This window comes from Cucurbita pepo, chromosome LG20 (genome assembly GCF_002806865.2).
Source record: "Cucurbita pepo subsp. pepo cultivar mu-cu-16 chromosome LG20, ASM280686v2, whole genome shotgun sequence".
In the NCBI taxonomy this organism is placed as follows: domain Eukaryota; kingdom Viridiplantae; phylum Streptophyta; class Magnoliopsida; order Cucurbitales; family Cucurbitaceae; genus Cucurbita; species Cucurbita pepo.
In genome coordinates this window covers 725961-742192 of record NC_036657.1, presented here as the reverse complement: position 1 = coordinate 742192, position 16232 = coordinate 725961, and the positions used below count along the sequence as shown (strand labels likewise).

At 39.8% G+C, this 16232-nt stretch overlaps 4 protein-coding genes across 6 annotated transcripts; all 4 read left to right on the top strand.

The window, feature by feature from the left end:
* Positions 1-8: 8 nt before the first annotated feature.
* On the top strand, positions 9-5145 carry LOC111783302 (LEAF RUST 10 DISEASE-RESISTANCE LOCUS RECEPTOR-LIKE PROTEIN KINASE-like 1.2). The gene is made up of 4 exons (XM_023664224.1): positions 9-1001; positions 3557-3589; positions 3675-3944; positions 4019-5145. Exons 1-4 carry the CDS (start codon positions 203-205, stop codon positions 4945-4947), a joined length of 2031 nt encoding a protein of 676 aa, XP_023519992.1. The 5' UTR covers positions 9-202; the 3' UTR covers positions 4948-5145.
* LOC111783303 (LEAF RUST 10 DISEASE-RESISTANCE LOCUS RECEPTOR-LIKE PROTEIN KINASE-like 1.2) lies at positions 2354-3545 on the top strand. Its single transcript, XM_023664225.1, has one exon. The coding sequence runs from the start codon at positions 2727-2729 to the stop codon at positions 3534-3536; it is 810 nt and encodes a 269-aa protein (XP_023519993.1). The 5' UTR covers positions 2354-2726; the 3' UTR covers positions 3537-3545.
* Positions 5146-5875: 730 nt separating the features above from the next.
* On the top strand, positions 5876-10475 carry LOC111782596 (LEAF RUST 10 DISEASE-RESISTANCE LOCUS RECEPTOR-LIKE PROTEIN KINASE-like 2.4). 3 transcript variants are annotated; one of them, XM_023663376.1, is made up of 4 exons: positions 5876-6748; positions 7110-7148; positions 7314-7486; positions 9358-10475. In XM_023663376.1, exons 1-4 carry the CDS (start codon positions 5953-5955, stop codon positions 10282-10284), a joined length of 1935 nt encoding a protein of 644 aa, XP_023519144.1. In that variant the 5' UTR covers positions 5876-5952; the 3' UTR covers positions 10285-10475. The 3 variants fall into 3 exon arrangements, with proteins under 3 accessions (XP_023519144.1, XP_023519143.1, XP_023519145.1); XM_023663375.1 differs by lacking the exon at positions 9358-10475 and having other exon boundaries at positions 7314-8604; XM_023663377.1 differs by lacking the exons at positions 7110-7148; positions 9358-10475 and having other exon boundaries at positions 7314-8604.
* A 991-nt stretch (positions 10476-11466) lies between these two features.
* LOC111782595 (LEAF RUST 10 DISEASE-RESISTANCE LOCUS RECEPTOR-LIKE PROTEIN KINASE-like 1.2) lies at positions 11467-14108 on the top strand. Its single transcript, XM_023663374.1, has 4 exons — positions 11467-12327; positions 12440-12475; positions 12700-12936; positions 13021-14108. Exons 1-4 carry the CDS (start codon positions 11538-11540, stop codon positions 13902-13904), a joined length of 1947 nt encoding a protein of 648 aa, XP_023519142.1. The 5' UTR covers positions 11467-11537; the 3' UTR covers positions 13905-14108.
* Positions 14109-16232: the final 2124 nt, after the last annotated feature.

Here is a 16232-nt window from a genome sequence, read left to right as displayed (position 1 = left end):
CTTCTGGGGTGGATTTACTCGTGACCAAAGTTTTCCAGTCAACCTAATCAGTTTCACACTGCGAAATAACATAATTTTCCAAATTTCTTTTATTTTTAGTCAACATTCCTGGTAGTTACCGTCAGCATAAGGAGACCATTTCTTATTCAATTTCCCCCATTTTCAGATCAAAACCATCCTCTGTTCATGAGCCTTCACGGAAATGAAAACTTCCGTTCCTCTCTTCCTCTTCTTCTTCTTCTTCTTCTTCTTATTCACAGTGGTGTGGTTTGATCTTCCGCTATGTTCCGCCGACGACGCCCACGAGGAATTCAAAGCTTGCAGTCTCTATTACAACTGCGGAGATTTGGTAAACGTAACGTATCCGTTTTGGGGGAATGAGCGGCAGGAATTCTGCGGCCGCCGTGAATTCAAGCTCAATTGCAAACACAACAAAACCACTACGATCGAAATCAGTTCTATTGAATTTCACGTTCTCAACATCAGCCGATCCAAACATACAATGACAATCGCAAGATCGGATCTCCGAACTGATTTCTGCCCTAAAATCGAAACCAAAACGACGACGATTGATTATCGTCTCTTCAAGTATACTTTGAACGATCTGAATCTCTCTGTCTGGTACGATTGCCCGCTGATACCTGGAATTCTCGACAATTACAGATTCACGTGCGGATCGGAGGGGGAAATACGAGGGAGAGCGAATTACGCTTTCGAAACGGAAGCGCTGAATCGGAGTAGAAACATGAGCGAGTGTAGACTGAACATCGAAGTGACAATTACAAAAGAGGTATTCGAAGAAACACACAAGAACAGAACGATGGCGGTGGAGCAGGGTGTGCAAAGAGGGTTTGATGTGGAATACGGGGATTTCTACACGGTGGCGTGCGAGGGGTGCAAGGTATACGGCGGCAAGTGTGGAGGGAACGCCACCCATGAGTTTTACTGCATTTGTGGCGATGGAGACATCCATCCTTACGTTTGCAAGCCTCCTCCTCCTGGTACGTACTTCATCTTCCATTGCATCAAATCTCCAGTTCATTTGAATTTTTAATACTCTCCAAATATTATAATTTAGGTAAATATAAGTTTAAATTATATGGTAAATTTGAGTAAAAATGCATAAACAATTAAGATCAATTTCACATTTTATTTCAATTGAATAAATCAATTTAATTTTATTCCTATTAATTTTCTTGTATCATTTTAATAAAGAATATGTTTGGTAATTTTTAATTTATTTTTATTTTAGATTAGGAGATATTGAGGGGAGGGAGAAAGTTGGTAATTGATAGGCAATAGTTGTGTAAAAGTCAATGCACTGACTAGTCAAAGTCGTGATGACATTGGCTAGCCAGTGACATTGGGGCTAAAAAGTGGGCCCCGCCGTCAAAACTTAAGGCTACCATCGTTGGAACGTGTCAACAGCTACACATGTGTTGTGGAAGGAAGAAATCTCTAGTTTTGACCCTATAAAGTCAACAAATCCTATACACCATAATATAATAATAATAATACACTACTATTAACAAGAATCATAATATAAAATTTGGAAGTAAGTATAATTTGACAAAAATAAGATATGAAACTTAAATATATCTCAATTGGGTTCGAGATCAAATCATCGATTAAAATATTAGTAGTTTAAATATTGATCTTCACCTACCATTATACTTGTGAGTGTTGGATGATGAAAGTCTCACATCGGCTAATTTAGGGAATGATCCTGGGTTTATAATCAAAGAATACTATCTTCATCGGTACGAGCCCTTTTGGGAAGCCTAAAGCAAAGCCATGAGAACTTATGTTTAAAGTGGACGATATCATACCATTGTGTAGAGTCGTGAACGAAACATTCTTTACAAGGGTATAGAAGTGGACAATATCATACCATTGTAGAGAGTCGTAAACGAAACGTTCTTTACAAAGGTATAGAAGATCCCACATCGATTGGTGAAGAGAGAACGAAACATTCTTTACTGGGTATAGAAGATGCTCCCACATAGATTGGTGAAGAGAGAACGAAACATTCTTTACAAGGGTATAAAAGATGCTCCCACATCGATTGGTGAATAGAGAACGAAATATTCTTTACAAATGTATAGAAGATCCCACATCAATTGGTGAAGAGAACGAAACATTCTTTATAAGGGTATAAAAACCTCTCCATAGCATACATTTTTTAAAAGTCTCGAGGGGGGACTCGAAAAGGATCCCTAGCCGAGGTTTTAAAAACCGTAAGGAAAAGTTCAAAGGGAAAAGTCTCAATAGGACAATATCTACCAGTAATGAGTTTGAGTTGTTTCAATACTAAAAAAAAAAAATTATGGTATTAGGAGTCCAAACTTCAACTAATTAGGTTTGAACAACATAGTTTGAAGAACATAGTTTGAAGCATGCACTCCAAACAAACTTCTAGTTTTTAAAGGTAGTGGTGATATATGACCGACCTTTCATGATCATATTTTGCCGACCAAGTTGACCATTTTTGTTAGCATTGCCAAACACAAAAAGCCTCACAAATCCTTGTGGGAAGTGAAGAAAGTGAAGCCCCGCCCACGTTCAAAAGGAACTTTTCTTTTTCCATTACATTTTCATCCAATTTTGGAAGCCATCTTAGATTCTTATGCCACAAAGTTCTTGAAAAGTAATGTTATGATCATTCCCAGTTAACCCACCAAACACACTGTCCTGTTTCTTCTTCTTCTTCTTCATTCCTTCCATTAATGGATTTCAAGAGAACCCCTTTTCTTTTTATCATCTTCTTCATCATCTTAACTCCCCAAACTCTGTCCTCACACGAGAAGTTTGAAGCTTGTGCTCCAAAATCCTGTGGGAAAGGTCCGAATATCAGCTACCCTTTCCGGGTAGCTCATTCGCACAGCCCCTTCTGTGGACTCCCTACCTTTGATATCACCTGCAGACATGAATACCCAGTTATCAAAATTTCAGAAGAGGATTATATCATCAGAGAGATCTCCTATCAAACCCACTCTTTTCTTGTGGCATATGCTGCGTTTTACGACCTCAAATGCCCTACTCCTCAAATGCCCTGCGGTTTACGCACTCCGGATCATATTGGCTTCTTCTTCTTTTACAACTGCACTTCCCTTCCTCCCAAGTTCAGCTACCCAATTCATTGTTCAAACACACCCAAACTCCATTCTTTTGCCGCTTTCCACGATGGATTTGTGGAGCTTATGAACTTCTCTGTCGATTCTTGTCAATCCTCGGTAGAGGTGCCTATAGACATTCCTAATCAGGACGATGATTTCTCTGGGTTGTTGAGGAAGAGTTATTCCGATGTCTTGAAGATGGGTTTCACTCTAAATTGGAGTGCCCAAAATTGTAGCAATTGTGAGACAAGTGGTGGGCGATGTGGGTTTGAAAGCAACGAGTTTGTTTGCTATTGTCCTGATGGACCTCATCTACAAACCTGCAAACAGGGTAACTTTCTAGGAAATAAATCTTGCTCTGGCTCTTGCTCGAATCTTAGCTCTGTTCTTCTATTTCTTTTGATAAACAATCTTTCCTAACGATTTGCTTGCCATGGCAGGAGAAAATGATGTTTGGAAGAAGTACGTCATAGGTAAAAAAACAAGACCCTGATTTCAGATTACACAAATTATTCTCTTATGATCGGAAATTGAGCTAACTTAAGTAGCAAATGGCAGGTTTTAGCTGTGGTTTTGGCGGCGTAACGATAATGAGCGTAGCCTTTTTCATCTGGTTTCGTTTGCACAAAAAGAAGCTTGCTCGTACTTATACTCCCTCCTCCTTTCTCCTACGAAACAATTCTAGTAATCTTCCTGCGAAGGAGCTTGAGACAGGAGAAGATTACATGGGTGTGCCTTTGTTCTCTTACGAAGAGCTTGAAAAGGCCACCGACAGGTTTAATCCAGCCAAAGAACTTGGAGATGGCGGCTGTGGCACTGTCTACTACGGTAAACATCACTCAATAGTTTTCAGTCTTTAATCCAAGCATACGTAGTGTATGATGTTTGAATTCATTTGATAGGCAAACTTCCTGATGGGCGTGAGGTCGCTGTTAAACGATTGTTTGAAAATAACTACAGAAGAGTTGAGCATTTCATGAATGAAGTTGAGATCCTTACTCGTTTGCGCCACCCACATCTTGTCACCCTTTATGGATGTACCTCTCGACATTGCCGTGAACTTCTGCTGGTTTATGAATTCATCCCGAACGGTACTGTTGCCGATCATCTTCACGGCGAACGAGCAAAACCCGGTGAGCTTCCATGGCATACAAGGTTGAAGATTGCCATAGAGACTGCAAGTGCTCTGGCTTTTCTCCATGCCTCTGAGACTATCCACCGTGATGTTAAAACTACCAACATTCTCCTCGACAGCAACTTCGGTGTTAAAGTCGCCGATTTCGGACTATCTCGGCTTTTTCCTACACAAGCCAGCCATGTTTCAACTGCACCACAAGGAACTCCTGGCTACTTAGATCCGGAGTATCACGAATGCTATCAACTTACGATTAAAAGCGACGTGTTTAGCTTTGGAGTCGTGTTGGTTGAGCTGATATCTTCGAAGCCTGCAGTTGATATCACTAGGCATAGGCATGAGATAAACTTGTGGACAATGGCAATCAATAAGATTGGGGGCGACGAGTTGCATGAGTTTGTGGATCCATGTCTTGGATTTGAAACGGATGAAAGAGTGAGAGACATGATATGTGGAGTTGCAGAGTTGGCATTTCAATGCTTGCAGAGTGTGAAAGACACAAGGCCGACAATGTCGGAGGCTTTGGAAATTCTTAAGAACATAGAGAGTCAGCATAGTGGGCAAGGAAAGACAGAAGAAATAAAGGTTTCAGGAGAGGAGGATGTGGTGGTGAAGGGTGAGTTAGTGCCGGAATCTCCAGATTCCGTTGTGGTGCCTTGGATGAGCAAATCTTCAACCCCGAATTGCAGTGGCTGAGTTTGTTCTTTTCTGTGGTTTCATGGTTATAATATGTGTCAAACTCTATACCTCTGCCATTTTCGTCAGCTTTGTTAAGCCTTTTTAGGTGAATCAGATGTGTACATATTTGAGATTGAATGTAAAGCTCGTGTTGTCATTCTCCATCCACTGTCTCCGAGCTCAAAATCGAAGTAATGGAAAGAAATATATTGATTTTGTGACGTCCCACGTTGGTTGGGGAGGAGAACAAACTACACCATTTATAAGGACGAGGAAACCTTCACCTAGGAGACGTGTTTTAAAGCCTTGAGGAGGAAACCTTCACAGAAAACGTGTTTTAAAGCCTTGAGGGGAAGCCCGAGAGTGAAAGCCCAAAGAGGACAATATTAGTTAGCTGTGGATATGGGTTTAGTCATTAAGATTTCTATACAAGAAGGAATGTTTGGTTCCTCTTTCCTATCCAGTGGTTTCTACACCATTATAAAAAAAAATGTTTTATTTTCCTCTTCAACCGATGTGGAATCTCATAGTTGACCGACTGACCGACTCTGATACATATTATTGACCGACTCTGATACATATTATCAGTTTTAGCCCGTTACGTATCTCCATCAACCTCTCGGTCAATTTTGATATTGAGAGGTTTCCATACTCTTATAAGGAGTGTTTCGTTCTTGAACCGATGTAGGATCACACAATTCTTTTCGAACCGATGTAGGATCACACAATTCTTTTCTTTTGAAACGCTTGATCTTATCTTGAAACTCCGACAAACAAACCAATCCAACTGATGGGAGACTTTTAGATTTGAATATCATTTTTTCCTTGAAGTCTACTATTGACTAATTCAAGGCTGAATGATTCGATGCAAGCAGGAAAGCAACTGTAGTTATATAATATAGCAGTCGTCTTTCTTTTGATTATAATCTTCTAGCTGTGGCTTTCTTTGAATTTGAAGATGACTACTGCGTTATATTTTCCAATTTTCCTTTTTCCTTTCATTTTTGGTCCAGCGTCACGGAAATGACACCTTCCCTCCCTCTCTTCCTCTTCCTCTTCTTCTTCTTCACAATCGTGTGGTATGATCTTCCGCTATGTTTCGGCGACGGCACCGGCGATGAATTTAAAGCTTGCGATGTCTATTACAACTGCGGAGATTTGGTAAACATCACGTATCCGTTCTGGGGGAATGAACGGCCGGAATTTTGCGGACGGCGAGAATTCGAGCTCAATTGCAAAGACAACAAAACCACCACGATGGAAATCAGCTCTATAGAATTTCACGTTCTGAACATCAGCCGATCCAAACATACAATGACAATCGCAAGATCGGATCTCCGAACTGATTTCTGCCCTAAAATCGAAATCAAAACGACGACGATTGATTATCGTCTCTTCAAGTATTCTTTGAACGATCTGAATCTCTCTGTCTGGTACGATTGCCCGCTGATACCTGGAATTCTCGACAATTACAGATTCACGTGCGGATCGGAGGAGGGGGAAATACGAGGGAGAGCGAATTACGCTTTCGAAACGGAAGCGCTGAATCGGAGTAGAAACATGAGCGAGTGTAGACTGAACATCGAAGTGACAATTACAAAAGAGGTATTCGAAGAAACACACAAGAACAGAACGATGGCGGTGGAGCAGGGTGTGAAAAGAGGGTTTGATGTGGAATACGGGGATTTCTACACGGTGGCGTGCGAGGGGTGCAAGGAATACGACGGCAAGTGTGGAGGAAATGCCACCCATGAGTTTTACTGCATTTGTGGAAGTGGAGACATAAATCCTTACGTTTGCAGGCCTAATCTTCCTTCTGGTACGTATAATTTCGTCTTCCCCTGCATCGTTTTCACCCTAAAATGAGCGCTTTAAAGTCTCTTAGATGTATATAAATGGTAGAAATATTTTAGTTCAATAAACATGAAAAAAAAAAAAAAAAAAAAATTATCATGTTTATAAATTATTTATTATGTTATATATTTGGACATGAAGATAAATTTTTTGAGTTTAACTGAGGTTGAAAGTGTTAGATGATTTTGGGTTTATAAATAAAGAATATCAATGGAGCTGGAACTTATGTTTAAAGTGGACAATATCATACTATAGAGTCGTGTTCGTCTAACAGAAAGATTCAAAATTTTGATCACTTACCGGATGAATTTTTTATACCGTGGCAGATCTAAATCAATCAGATCCTGGACCGAAAGACATAATAGGTAAAGCCTACTCCTTGAATATATATATGTATTATATTATTAATTGGGTTTTAATAATTTACAAACAATTCCATATAAGGTTTGATTTTGTTTGAAATGAGTGAGTTCTCTATCAAATTTTAAGGTTCTTTTTATTAATCATATGAATTCAAACCCATTTTTCAGGTGCAACTACCATCATTTTCTCTATTATTATCATCATCTCCATCTACTACAAGAGAAGAAGCATCTCAAACAACGACAAAATTGAGGAAATTATAAGGAAATATTCCACGCAAACACCCAAGCGATATACTTACTCAAAGCTGAAGAAAATCACAGGCTCTTTCAACAACAAGATTGGCCAAGGAGGGTTTAGCTCTGTCTACAAAGGAAAGCTACCCGACGGCCGCGATGTGGCTGTGAAGCTTTTGAATGAATCCAAATCAAATGGCGAAGAATTTATGAACGAAGTTGTTAGCTTCGCCAAAACTTCCCATGTAAATATAGCCACACTCTTAGGTTTCTGCTACGAGAGGAACAAAAGAGCTTTGATTTATGATTATATGGCTAAAGGGTCCCTAGATAAGTACATTTCCAGCAACAGGATTCAAGAAAAGGGCGAGAAGTTGGATTGGAACACACTCTACAATATTGTCATCGGCGTGGCACGAGGCTTGGAGTACTTGCACCGTGGCTGCAACACAAGGATCTTGCACTTCGACATCAAGCCACACAACATACTCTTGGATGATGATTTCTGCCCCAAAATCACTGATTTCGGGCTGGCCAAGCAATGCAGGGCCAAGGAGAGTCATGTGTCGATGACATGTGTGAAGGGGACAATAGGGTTCATAGCGCCAGAGATAATATTTAGGAATCTTGGCAAAGTTTCTCATAAGTCTGATGTTTATAGTTATGGGATGTTGGTTCTTGAGATGGTGGGTGAGAGAAAGAGTCCCAATCAAGGAGTGGAGCAGAGCAGCGATGAGTACTTTCCTGATTGGATATATAAGGATCTTACACAAAGTGAAATTCATGGGGGCTGTTGGTGGGGAAACACAGAGGAAGAAGAAGAAATGGCAAGAAAAATGATCATTGTGGGGTTGTGTTGTATTCAGACATTGCCCGGCGACAGACCGTCGATGACCGATGCGGTTTCGATGTTGGAAGGCAGTGTTGATGGCTTACAAATTCCACCAAAACCTGACTTGTTCGGACCTCCTGCCACTAATCTACTCCAAGTTGCTGCTGCTGCTGCTTCTTCTTCTTCGACCTCGTACTAATGGCACTAGCTTTTCCTTCTGTCTCTGAATTCCCAATGCTTGTCTGATACACCAGCAGAAGCAGCACATGAGCAACCATTTACCCGTTTTAAGTCTCTCAAACTCAATATCTTTTTTATAACAATGGATTCAGTGTGAGATTCCATGTCGGTCGAGGAAGAGAACCTGTGTTGAAACTTCTCCTTAACATATGTGTTTTAAAAATTTGAAGGAGTAGCTCGAAAGGAAAAGCTCAAAGAAGACAATATCTGCTAGTAGTGGGTTTGAGCCGTTATAAATGGTATCAGAGCCAAACACCAGGNACCGACAACGCCCTCGACGCATTCAAAGATTGCGGTGTGAATTACAATTGTGGAGAATTGGTAAACATCACGTACCCCTTTTGGGGGAATAAGAGGCAGAGTTCTTGCGGCCGGAAAGAATTCAAACTCAACTGCAATAACAACCGAACCACCACAACTTACATCAATTCTCTGGAATACAACGTTCTGGAAATCAACCAATTGAATAATACAATGAGGATCGCAAGATCAGACCTCTTCGATAATTACTGCCCACGAAATCAAATCCAAGTGGCGTCTATGGATCACCATCCGTTTGCGTATTCTGCCAGAAATCAGAACATCTCGGTGGGGTATAATTGCTCGCCGGATAACGAATTTCCCGTTTCGGAATACAATTTTTCTTGCGGTGGGGAGTGGGAAAGGCGCGGGAGAGTGAACTATGGTTTTGAACCGTCGGCGGCGGTTTATTCAAAGCTTGTGGAGTGTGAAATGAAGATAGAAGTGATGGTTACGATAAAGGGGTTGAAGGAAGGTGTAAAGAACAGGAGGAGCTTGGTGGAGACGGCTGTGAAAGGAGGGTTCGAGGTGGAGTACGAGAATTGGTATAAGGGAGCGTGTGATTCATGCAATGGAAGTGGAGGCAATTGCGGCGGANACAAGATTGGCCAAGGAGGGTTTAGCTCTGTCTACAAAGGAAAGCTACCCGACGGCCGCGATGTGGCTGTGAAGCTTTTGAATGAATCCAAATCAAATGGCGAAGAATTTATGAACGAAGTTGTTAGCTTCGCCAAAACTTCCCATGTAAATATAGCCACACTCTTAGGTTTCTGCTACGAGAGGAACAAAAGAGCTTTGATTTATGATTATATGGCTAAAGGGTCCCTAGATAAGTACATTTCCAGCAACAGGATTCAAGAAAAGGGCGAGAAGTTGGATTGGAACACACTCTACAATATTGTCATCGGCGTGGCACGAGGCTTGGAGTACTTGCACCGTGGCTGCAACACAAGGATCTTGCACTTCGACATCAAGCCACACAACATACTCTTGGATGATGATTTCTGCCCCAAAATCACTGATTTCGGGCTGGCCAAGCAATGCAGGGCCAAGGAGAGTCATGTGTCGATGACATGTGTGAAGGGGACAATAGGGTTCATAGCGCCAGAGATAATATTTAGGAATCTTGGCAAAGTTTCTCATAAGTCTGATGTTTATAGTTATGGGATGTTGGTTCTTGAGATGGTGGGTGAGAGAAAGAGTCCCAATCAAGGAGTGGAGCAGAGCAGCGATGAGTACTTTCCTGATTGGATATATAAGGATCTTACACAAAGTGAAATTCATGGGGGCTGTTGGTGGGGAAACACAGAGGAAGAAGAAGAAATGGCAAGAAAAATGATCATTGTGGGGTTGTGTTGTATTCAGACATTGCCCGGCGACAGACCGTCGATGACCGATGCGGTTTCGATGTTGGAAGGCAGTGTTGATGGCTTACAAATTCCACCAAAACCTGACTTGTTCGGACCTCCTGCCACTAATCTACTCCAAGTTGCTGCTGCTGCTGCTTCTTCTTCTTCGACCTCGTACTAATGGCACTAGCTTTTCCTTCTGTCTCTGAATTCCCAATGCTTGTCTGATACACCAGCAGAAGCAGCACATGAGCAACCATTTACCCGTTTTAAGTCTCTCAAACTCAATATCTTTTTTATAACAATGGATTCAGTGTGAGATTCCATGTCGGTCGAGGAAGAGAACCTGTGTTGAAACTTCTCCTTAACATATGTGTTTTAAAAATTTGAAGGAGTAGCTCGAAAGGAAAAGCTCAAAGAAGACAATATCTGCTAGTAGTGGGTTTGAGCCGTTATAAATGGTATCAGAGCCAAACACCAGGTGGTGTGCCAACAAGGAGGTTGAGCCTTGAAGGTGGGTGGACACGAGCCGATGTGCCAATAAAGACGTTGGGCCTCGAAGGGGAGTGAATTTCGAGATCCCACGTGGATAATGAGGATGAACACAAATATGCATGCTAGAATGGTGATGCTTGTTGCTATTCTACCTATTTGTACATTAAAATAGAAGAAGTACACGAGCATAGTCCAGACAGCCTAAGTCTACCGCTAGCAAATATGTTGGTTTGAATAATAGAGACTAATTTTAAAACTGTGAGATTGACAGTTATACATAACAAGTCAAAACAGACAATATCTACTAGTGGTAGGCTTCAGCCATTACAAATAATATCAAACCTAGACACGGAGCGGTGTGGACGATGGACCCCCAAAAGAGTGGATTATGAGATCTCACGTCGGTTAAAAAGAAGAACGAAACATCCCTTATAAGAGTGTTGAAACCTCTTCGTAACATATACGTTTTAAAACTGTGAGGCTAACAACAATACGTAATAGACGGAAGTTGACAAACGGTTTCTTACATCTCTATGATCCCAAGTGCCGTAAGGAACCAAACCAAACCAAACCGAAAATTCTCACAAATCCTCCTCTTCATTTATTATTAATCCTTACCGGCTGGAAAAGTTCAAAGTCTCCGCAGGTCTCCCCATCAATTTCTCTCATAAATGACTGTTCAAACAAAACATTTGACTCATTCAACTTTGGATGAACAAATTGTTGTTTAAACAACTTACTTAGCTGGAGTTCTTGAGAGAGACAGACAGAAGACTGCCACTTTTTGATTTATTTCCCGAAAGCTATGGCAGACAGTGAGTCCCCTGTTTCTTCCAAAAATCACTCTTCATGGATAACTTCATATGTGTTCATAATCAAACTGAGTCTCCCTCTCTGTTCTCTTCCATTTATCCTTTCTTTGTTCACAACCCCAACAATATGAAATCCTTCTTCTTCTTCTTCTTCTTCTTCACGTTTCATCTGTCGCCATGCTTCACCGACAACGCCCTCGACGCATTCAAAGATTGCGGTGTGAATTACAATTGTGGAGAATTGGTAAACATCACGTACCCCTTTTGGGGGAATAAGAGGCAGAGTTCTTGCGGCCGGAAAGAATTCAAACTCAACTGCAATAACAACCGAACCACCACAACTTACATCAATTCTCTGGAATACAACGTTCTGGAAATCAACCAATTGAATAATACAATGAGGATCGCAAGATCAGACCTCTTCGATAATTACTGCCCACGAAATCAAATCCAAGTGGCGTCTATGGATCACCATCCGTTTGCGTATTCTGCCAGAAATCAGAACATCTCGGTGGGGTATAATTGCTCGCCGGATAACGAATTTCCCGTTTCGGAATACAATTTTTCTTGCGGTGGGGAGTGGGAAAGGCGCGGGAGAGTGAACTATGGTTTTGAACCGTCGGCGGCGGTTTATTCAAAGCTTGTGGAGTGTGAAATGAAGATAGAAGTGATGGTTACGATAAAGGGGTTGAAGGAAGGTGTAAAGAACAGGAGGAGCTTGGTGGAGACGGCTGTGAAAGGAGGGTTCGAGGTGGAGTACGAGAATTGGTATAAGGGAGCGTGTGATTCATGCAATGGAAGTGGAGGCAATTGCGGCGGAAATGGGACGTACCCATTTTACTGCATTTGTAGAAACGGCGTTGCAAATCCTTATGCCTGTGATGCCACTGCTGCGCCTCCTCGCCCTCCTCACCCTGGTACGTCGCATTCCCCTTCTGTAATGTTCTGTTTTTTAGTGTGTTTTTTTCCTCATTCTCTTGTAGAACAATCCCGTCTAACCATTTGCTTCCTGATTGCTTACTGTTCCAGAAAACCCAAATGATACATGGAAGAAGGTTGTCATAGGTAAAATCTAACTACCATTTCGTTCATATTCTCATTTATTTGGGTTATTAATTCATAAAAGTTTGAAATAACATGATTTAAATCTTTGTGTCTCTTTGTTTAATTTTTATTTGTGGGTGTATGAGTGCGATCGATCCTGTAGGTATCATAGCATTTTGACATAACATGATTTACATATAATGTTCTTGTGTTGAACTTGGTATCCAAATGGAATGCCATGACAGGTGCTGGCTCTGGAATTGGAGGCATTGTGATGATGAGTATAATCTTTTTCATCAGGCTTCGTATGCACAAAAAGAAGCATCAAAACTATTCTTGTGATCGTCCGATGAAGGAGCTTGAGAAAATAGAACATTACATGGCTCTATCTCTTTTCTCTTATCACGAGCTTGTAAAAGCTACAGACAAATTCAACCCAGCTAACGAACTTGGAGATGGTGGCTTTGGCACTGTCTACTATGGTACAAATCACTCCATATTTCTGGTGTTCCATGCAGGCGTATTGTTCTGATTATGTGTTTGTATGTTCTTTGATCCCTCCTCAGGCAAACTCCGAGATGGGCGTGAGGTCGCTGTTAAACGATTGTTTGAAAATAACTATAGAAAAGTTGAGCAATTCATGAATGAAGTTGAGATCCTAACTCGTTTGCGCCACCCACATCTTGTCACCCTTTATGGATGCACATCTCGACGCTCCCGTGAGCTCTTGTTGGTGTATGAGTTCATTCCGAATGGTACTGTTGCCGATCATCTTCACGGCGAACGAGCAAAACCCGGTGAGCTTCCATGGCATACAAGGTTGAAGATTGCCATAGAGACTGCAAGTGCTCTGGCTTTTCTCCATGCCTCTGAGACTATCCACCGTGATGTTAAAACCACCAACATTCTCCTTGACAACAATTTCGGTGTTAAAGTCGCTGATTTCGGACTATGTCGCCTTTTTCCTACACAAGCCAGCCATGTTTCAACTGCACCACAAGGCACTCCTGGCTATATTGATCCAGAGTATTATGAGTCTTATCAAGTTACGAACAAAAGCGATGTCTTTAGCTTTGGAGTCGTGTTGGTTGAGCTGATATCTTCAAAGCCTGCAGTTGATATCACTAGGCACAGACATGAGATTAACCTGTCAACAATGGCTATCAACAAGATCCAGAACGATGAATTACATGACTTCGTAGACCCATCTCTCGGATTTAAAATAGATCAAAGAATCAGAGACATGATCTGCGGAGTTGCAGAGTTAGCATTTCAATGCCTGCAAAGTGTGAGGGATACAAGACCGTCAATGATGGAAGCTCTAGAAATTCTAAGGAATATAGAGAATCGAAGTTGTGGCACAGGGAAAGCGCCATTAGTGCCAGAATCCCCAGACTCCGTCACTGTGCTTTGGATTAGCAAAACTTCCACACCAAACGGTAGTGGGTGAGCTGTTTATTTGTGGTTACTAGACCCAAATCACTTATTCACAACTGATCAATTATCAGCTTCTATTGTAAGCTCTGTTTTGTACGATGAGAAATGCTCTGTTTTGTACGATGAGAAATGCTCTGTTTTGTACGATGAGAAATGCTCTGTTTTGTACGATGAGAAATGCTCTGTTTTGCACGATGAGAAGAGCTCTGTTTTGTACGATGAGAGTTACAAATTCTGATGCGATTAGGAAAGGGGAAAGGTTGTGACTGAGAGGGAATTTATAAATCTTTATGTTTCAATTTCAAACATATCCCCATCCCCTGTTTCTGGGTTTAATTTACCTTCAACACCGCTTCCTGCAAACGACCGGCCGTCGGTGACAGAGGTGGTGGCTATGTCAGAAGGGAGCGCTTATGGCTTACGCATTCCACCGAAACCGACCCTGCTCGGATCTCCGGCAGCAGCTGCTTCTTCATCGACCTCGTATATGGGGGAAAGCTGAAGGAAATAACAAGGGACGTAGCAGTATGAATGACGATGGTCAATAATTGCGGAAAGCGGCGGGTCGGAAGCGATGAACAACAAATCAATAATTAGGTGGGTTTAGTAACATTAAAATATTATTTATGAAACAAATTTTGTAGTGTGAACGCAGAGAATGTAACTTTTCTAAAAAAGGAATAATTATATTTTGAAAAAGAAAAAGAAGAGTAATAAAGCGTGCAGTGAGGGATGACTGCAAAGTTTGAAAATTAGGAATAAAAAATTCGGAAATAAAAAACAAATAAATAAATAGATCGGTAAAAGAAAGGATTTATTTTGTTTATTTGCTTAAGAATGTGATTTAGAGCTGACGATATCGTGCTGACATCAGCATAACTGTTGTAACCGTCGCCGCCATTATAATACAGGTAACCCAAACCGGAGATAACTGATTGCTTTTTCCAACCCAAATGTGGCGAATATTCGTATCCTTCCTAGAACCAGGGAAGGTGGGACCTTCACTTTTTTTTAAAAAAAAATTTATTTTATATTTATTTAAAAGGTCTAGTGTCAAAATAACATCATCTTGTTAGTTATATACTCATGATCTTTCATTCAATTAGTTCATGTAAGACTCCAACGATTCTCAACATATATGTTCGGGATTGCAACTGCATGTACGACATAAGGTTTTTTATGACGATTTTGGTTGTCTATTTGACATACATTATCCACATCAATATTCTTTGTACTATTATCTACATTTCCGATAATTTTCGTATTTATATCACCGTCTCAACATATCAACACTCGTTCAATAACTATTTTAGGTATAATATTAATGTGTTAGCATCAATACAACATACCAAAATCAAGGATATCAACCTTATATCACAGCTCCCTCCAAAATCATTGATTTGAGGTATCCATAGACATTTATATCACATATTTTTAGCAGTAAATCAAGTATATCATCGTTGTATAACAGCTCATTCATCATTGATTTGAAGTATGCATAAACATCCATATATCATATATTTTAGTAGTAAATCAAGTATATCAACATTATATTACAGATCGATCATTATTGATTTGAGGTATGCATGAACATTCATATATCACATATTTTAATAGTAAATCAAGTATATCAACATTATATTACAGCTCGATTATTATTGATTTGAGTTATGCATGAACATACATAGATCACATATTTTTAGTAGTAAATCAAGTATACCAACACTATATTATAATTTGTTCATCATTGATTTGAGCCATACATGAACATTATCATCGACTTGAGGCATGCATAAGCATTTATGAATCACATATTTTAGTAGTATATCAAAAATATCTAGTAAAAAGTGGATAGTATACCATATTAGTAAGTTGACATATGTTTAATATATCAATTTTACGCATTAAATAAAGTATATTAGTAAATTATTGAGAAGTGTATGATATAAAAATATAAAATATCATAAATATTAAATTTGAATATTTGGTATATAAATGATGAAATTGATATTCCAATTTTGAGAAGTTTGTTAAGAGTATTAATTTATTGTTAACATTTTCGTTTAAAAGATTACGTTTATCAAGTGTATCAATAACTTGATATACCTAATATCTTGTATCAATTATTCTTTCCTTGGTTATCATTCACATTTTCTTCTTTAATCTATCATAATTATGCAATAAATATATATATATATATATTAATAAATTAAAATATATTTAGTAACAAATATACTTTAAAATAGTAAATTTATTTTTATCATTATTTTTATGTTTATTAAAAATATATAAATAGTGGCTTTGTTTTGTTTTTGTTTTTGTTTTTGTTTTTTTTTTTTTT

What these genes read in the sequence shown, in the direction of transcription:
- LOC111783302 (XM_023664224.1), top strand. Translation starts at nt 203, where the DNA reads ATGAAAACTTCCGTTCCTCTCTTCCTCTTCTTCTTCTTCTTCTTCTTC. An exon ending in TTGGAAGAAGTACGTCATAG is followed by an intron (nt 3,590 to 3,674) that starts GTAAAAAAACAA and finishes AGCAAATGGCAG; the next exon opens with GTTTTAGCTGTGGTTTTGGC. An exon ending in CTGTGGCACTGTCTACTACG is followed by an intron (nt 3,945 to 4,018) that starts GTAAACATCACT and finishes TTCATTTGATAG; the next exon opens with GCAAACTTCCTGATGGGCGT.
- LOC111783303 (XM_023664225.1), top strand. Translation starts at nt 2,727, where the DNA reads ATGGATTTCAAGAGAACCCCTTTTCTTTTTATCATCTTCTTCATCATC.
- LOC111782596 (XM_023663376.1), top strand. Translation starts at nt 5,953, where the DNA reads ATGACACCTTCCCTCCCTCTCTTCCTCTTCCTCTTCTTCTTCTTCACA. An exon ending in CAGGCCTAATCTTCCTTCTG is followed by an intron (nt 6,749 to 7,109) that starts GTACGTATAATT and finishes ATACCGTGGCAG; the next exon opens with ATCTAAATCAATCAGATCCT. An exon ending in TGGACCGAAAGACATAATAG is followed by an intron (nt 7,149 to 7,313) that starts GTAAAGCCTACT and finishes CCCATTTTTCAG; the next exon opens with GTGCAACTACCATCATTTTC.
- LOC111782595 (XM_023663374.1), top strand. Translation starts at nt 11,538, where the DNA reads ATGAAATCCTTCTTCTTCTTCTTCTTCTTCTTCACGTTTCATCTGTCG. An exon ending in TCCTCGCCCTCCTCACCCTG is followed by an intron (nt 12,328 to 12,439) that starts GTACGTCGCATT and finishes TTACTGTTCCAG; the next exon opens with AAAACCCAAATGATACATGG. An exon ending in ATGGAAGAAGGTTGTCATAG is followed by an intron (nt 12,476 to 12,699) that starts GTAAAATCTAAC and finishes ATGCCATGACAG; the next exon opens with GTGCTGGCTCTGGAATTGGA.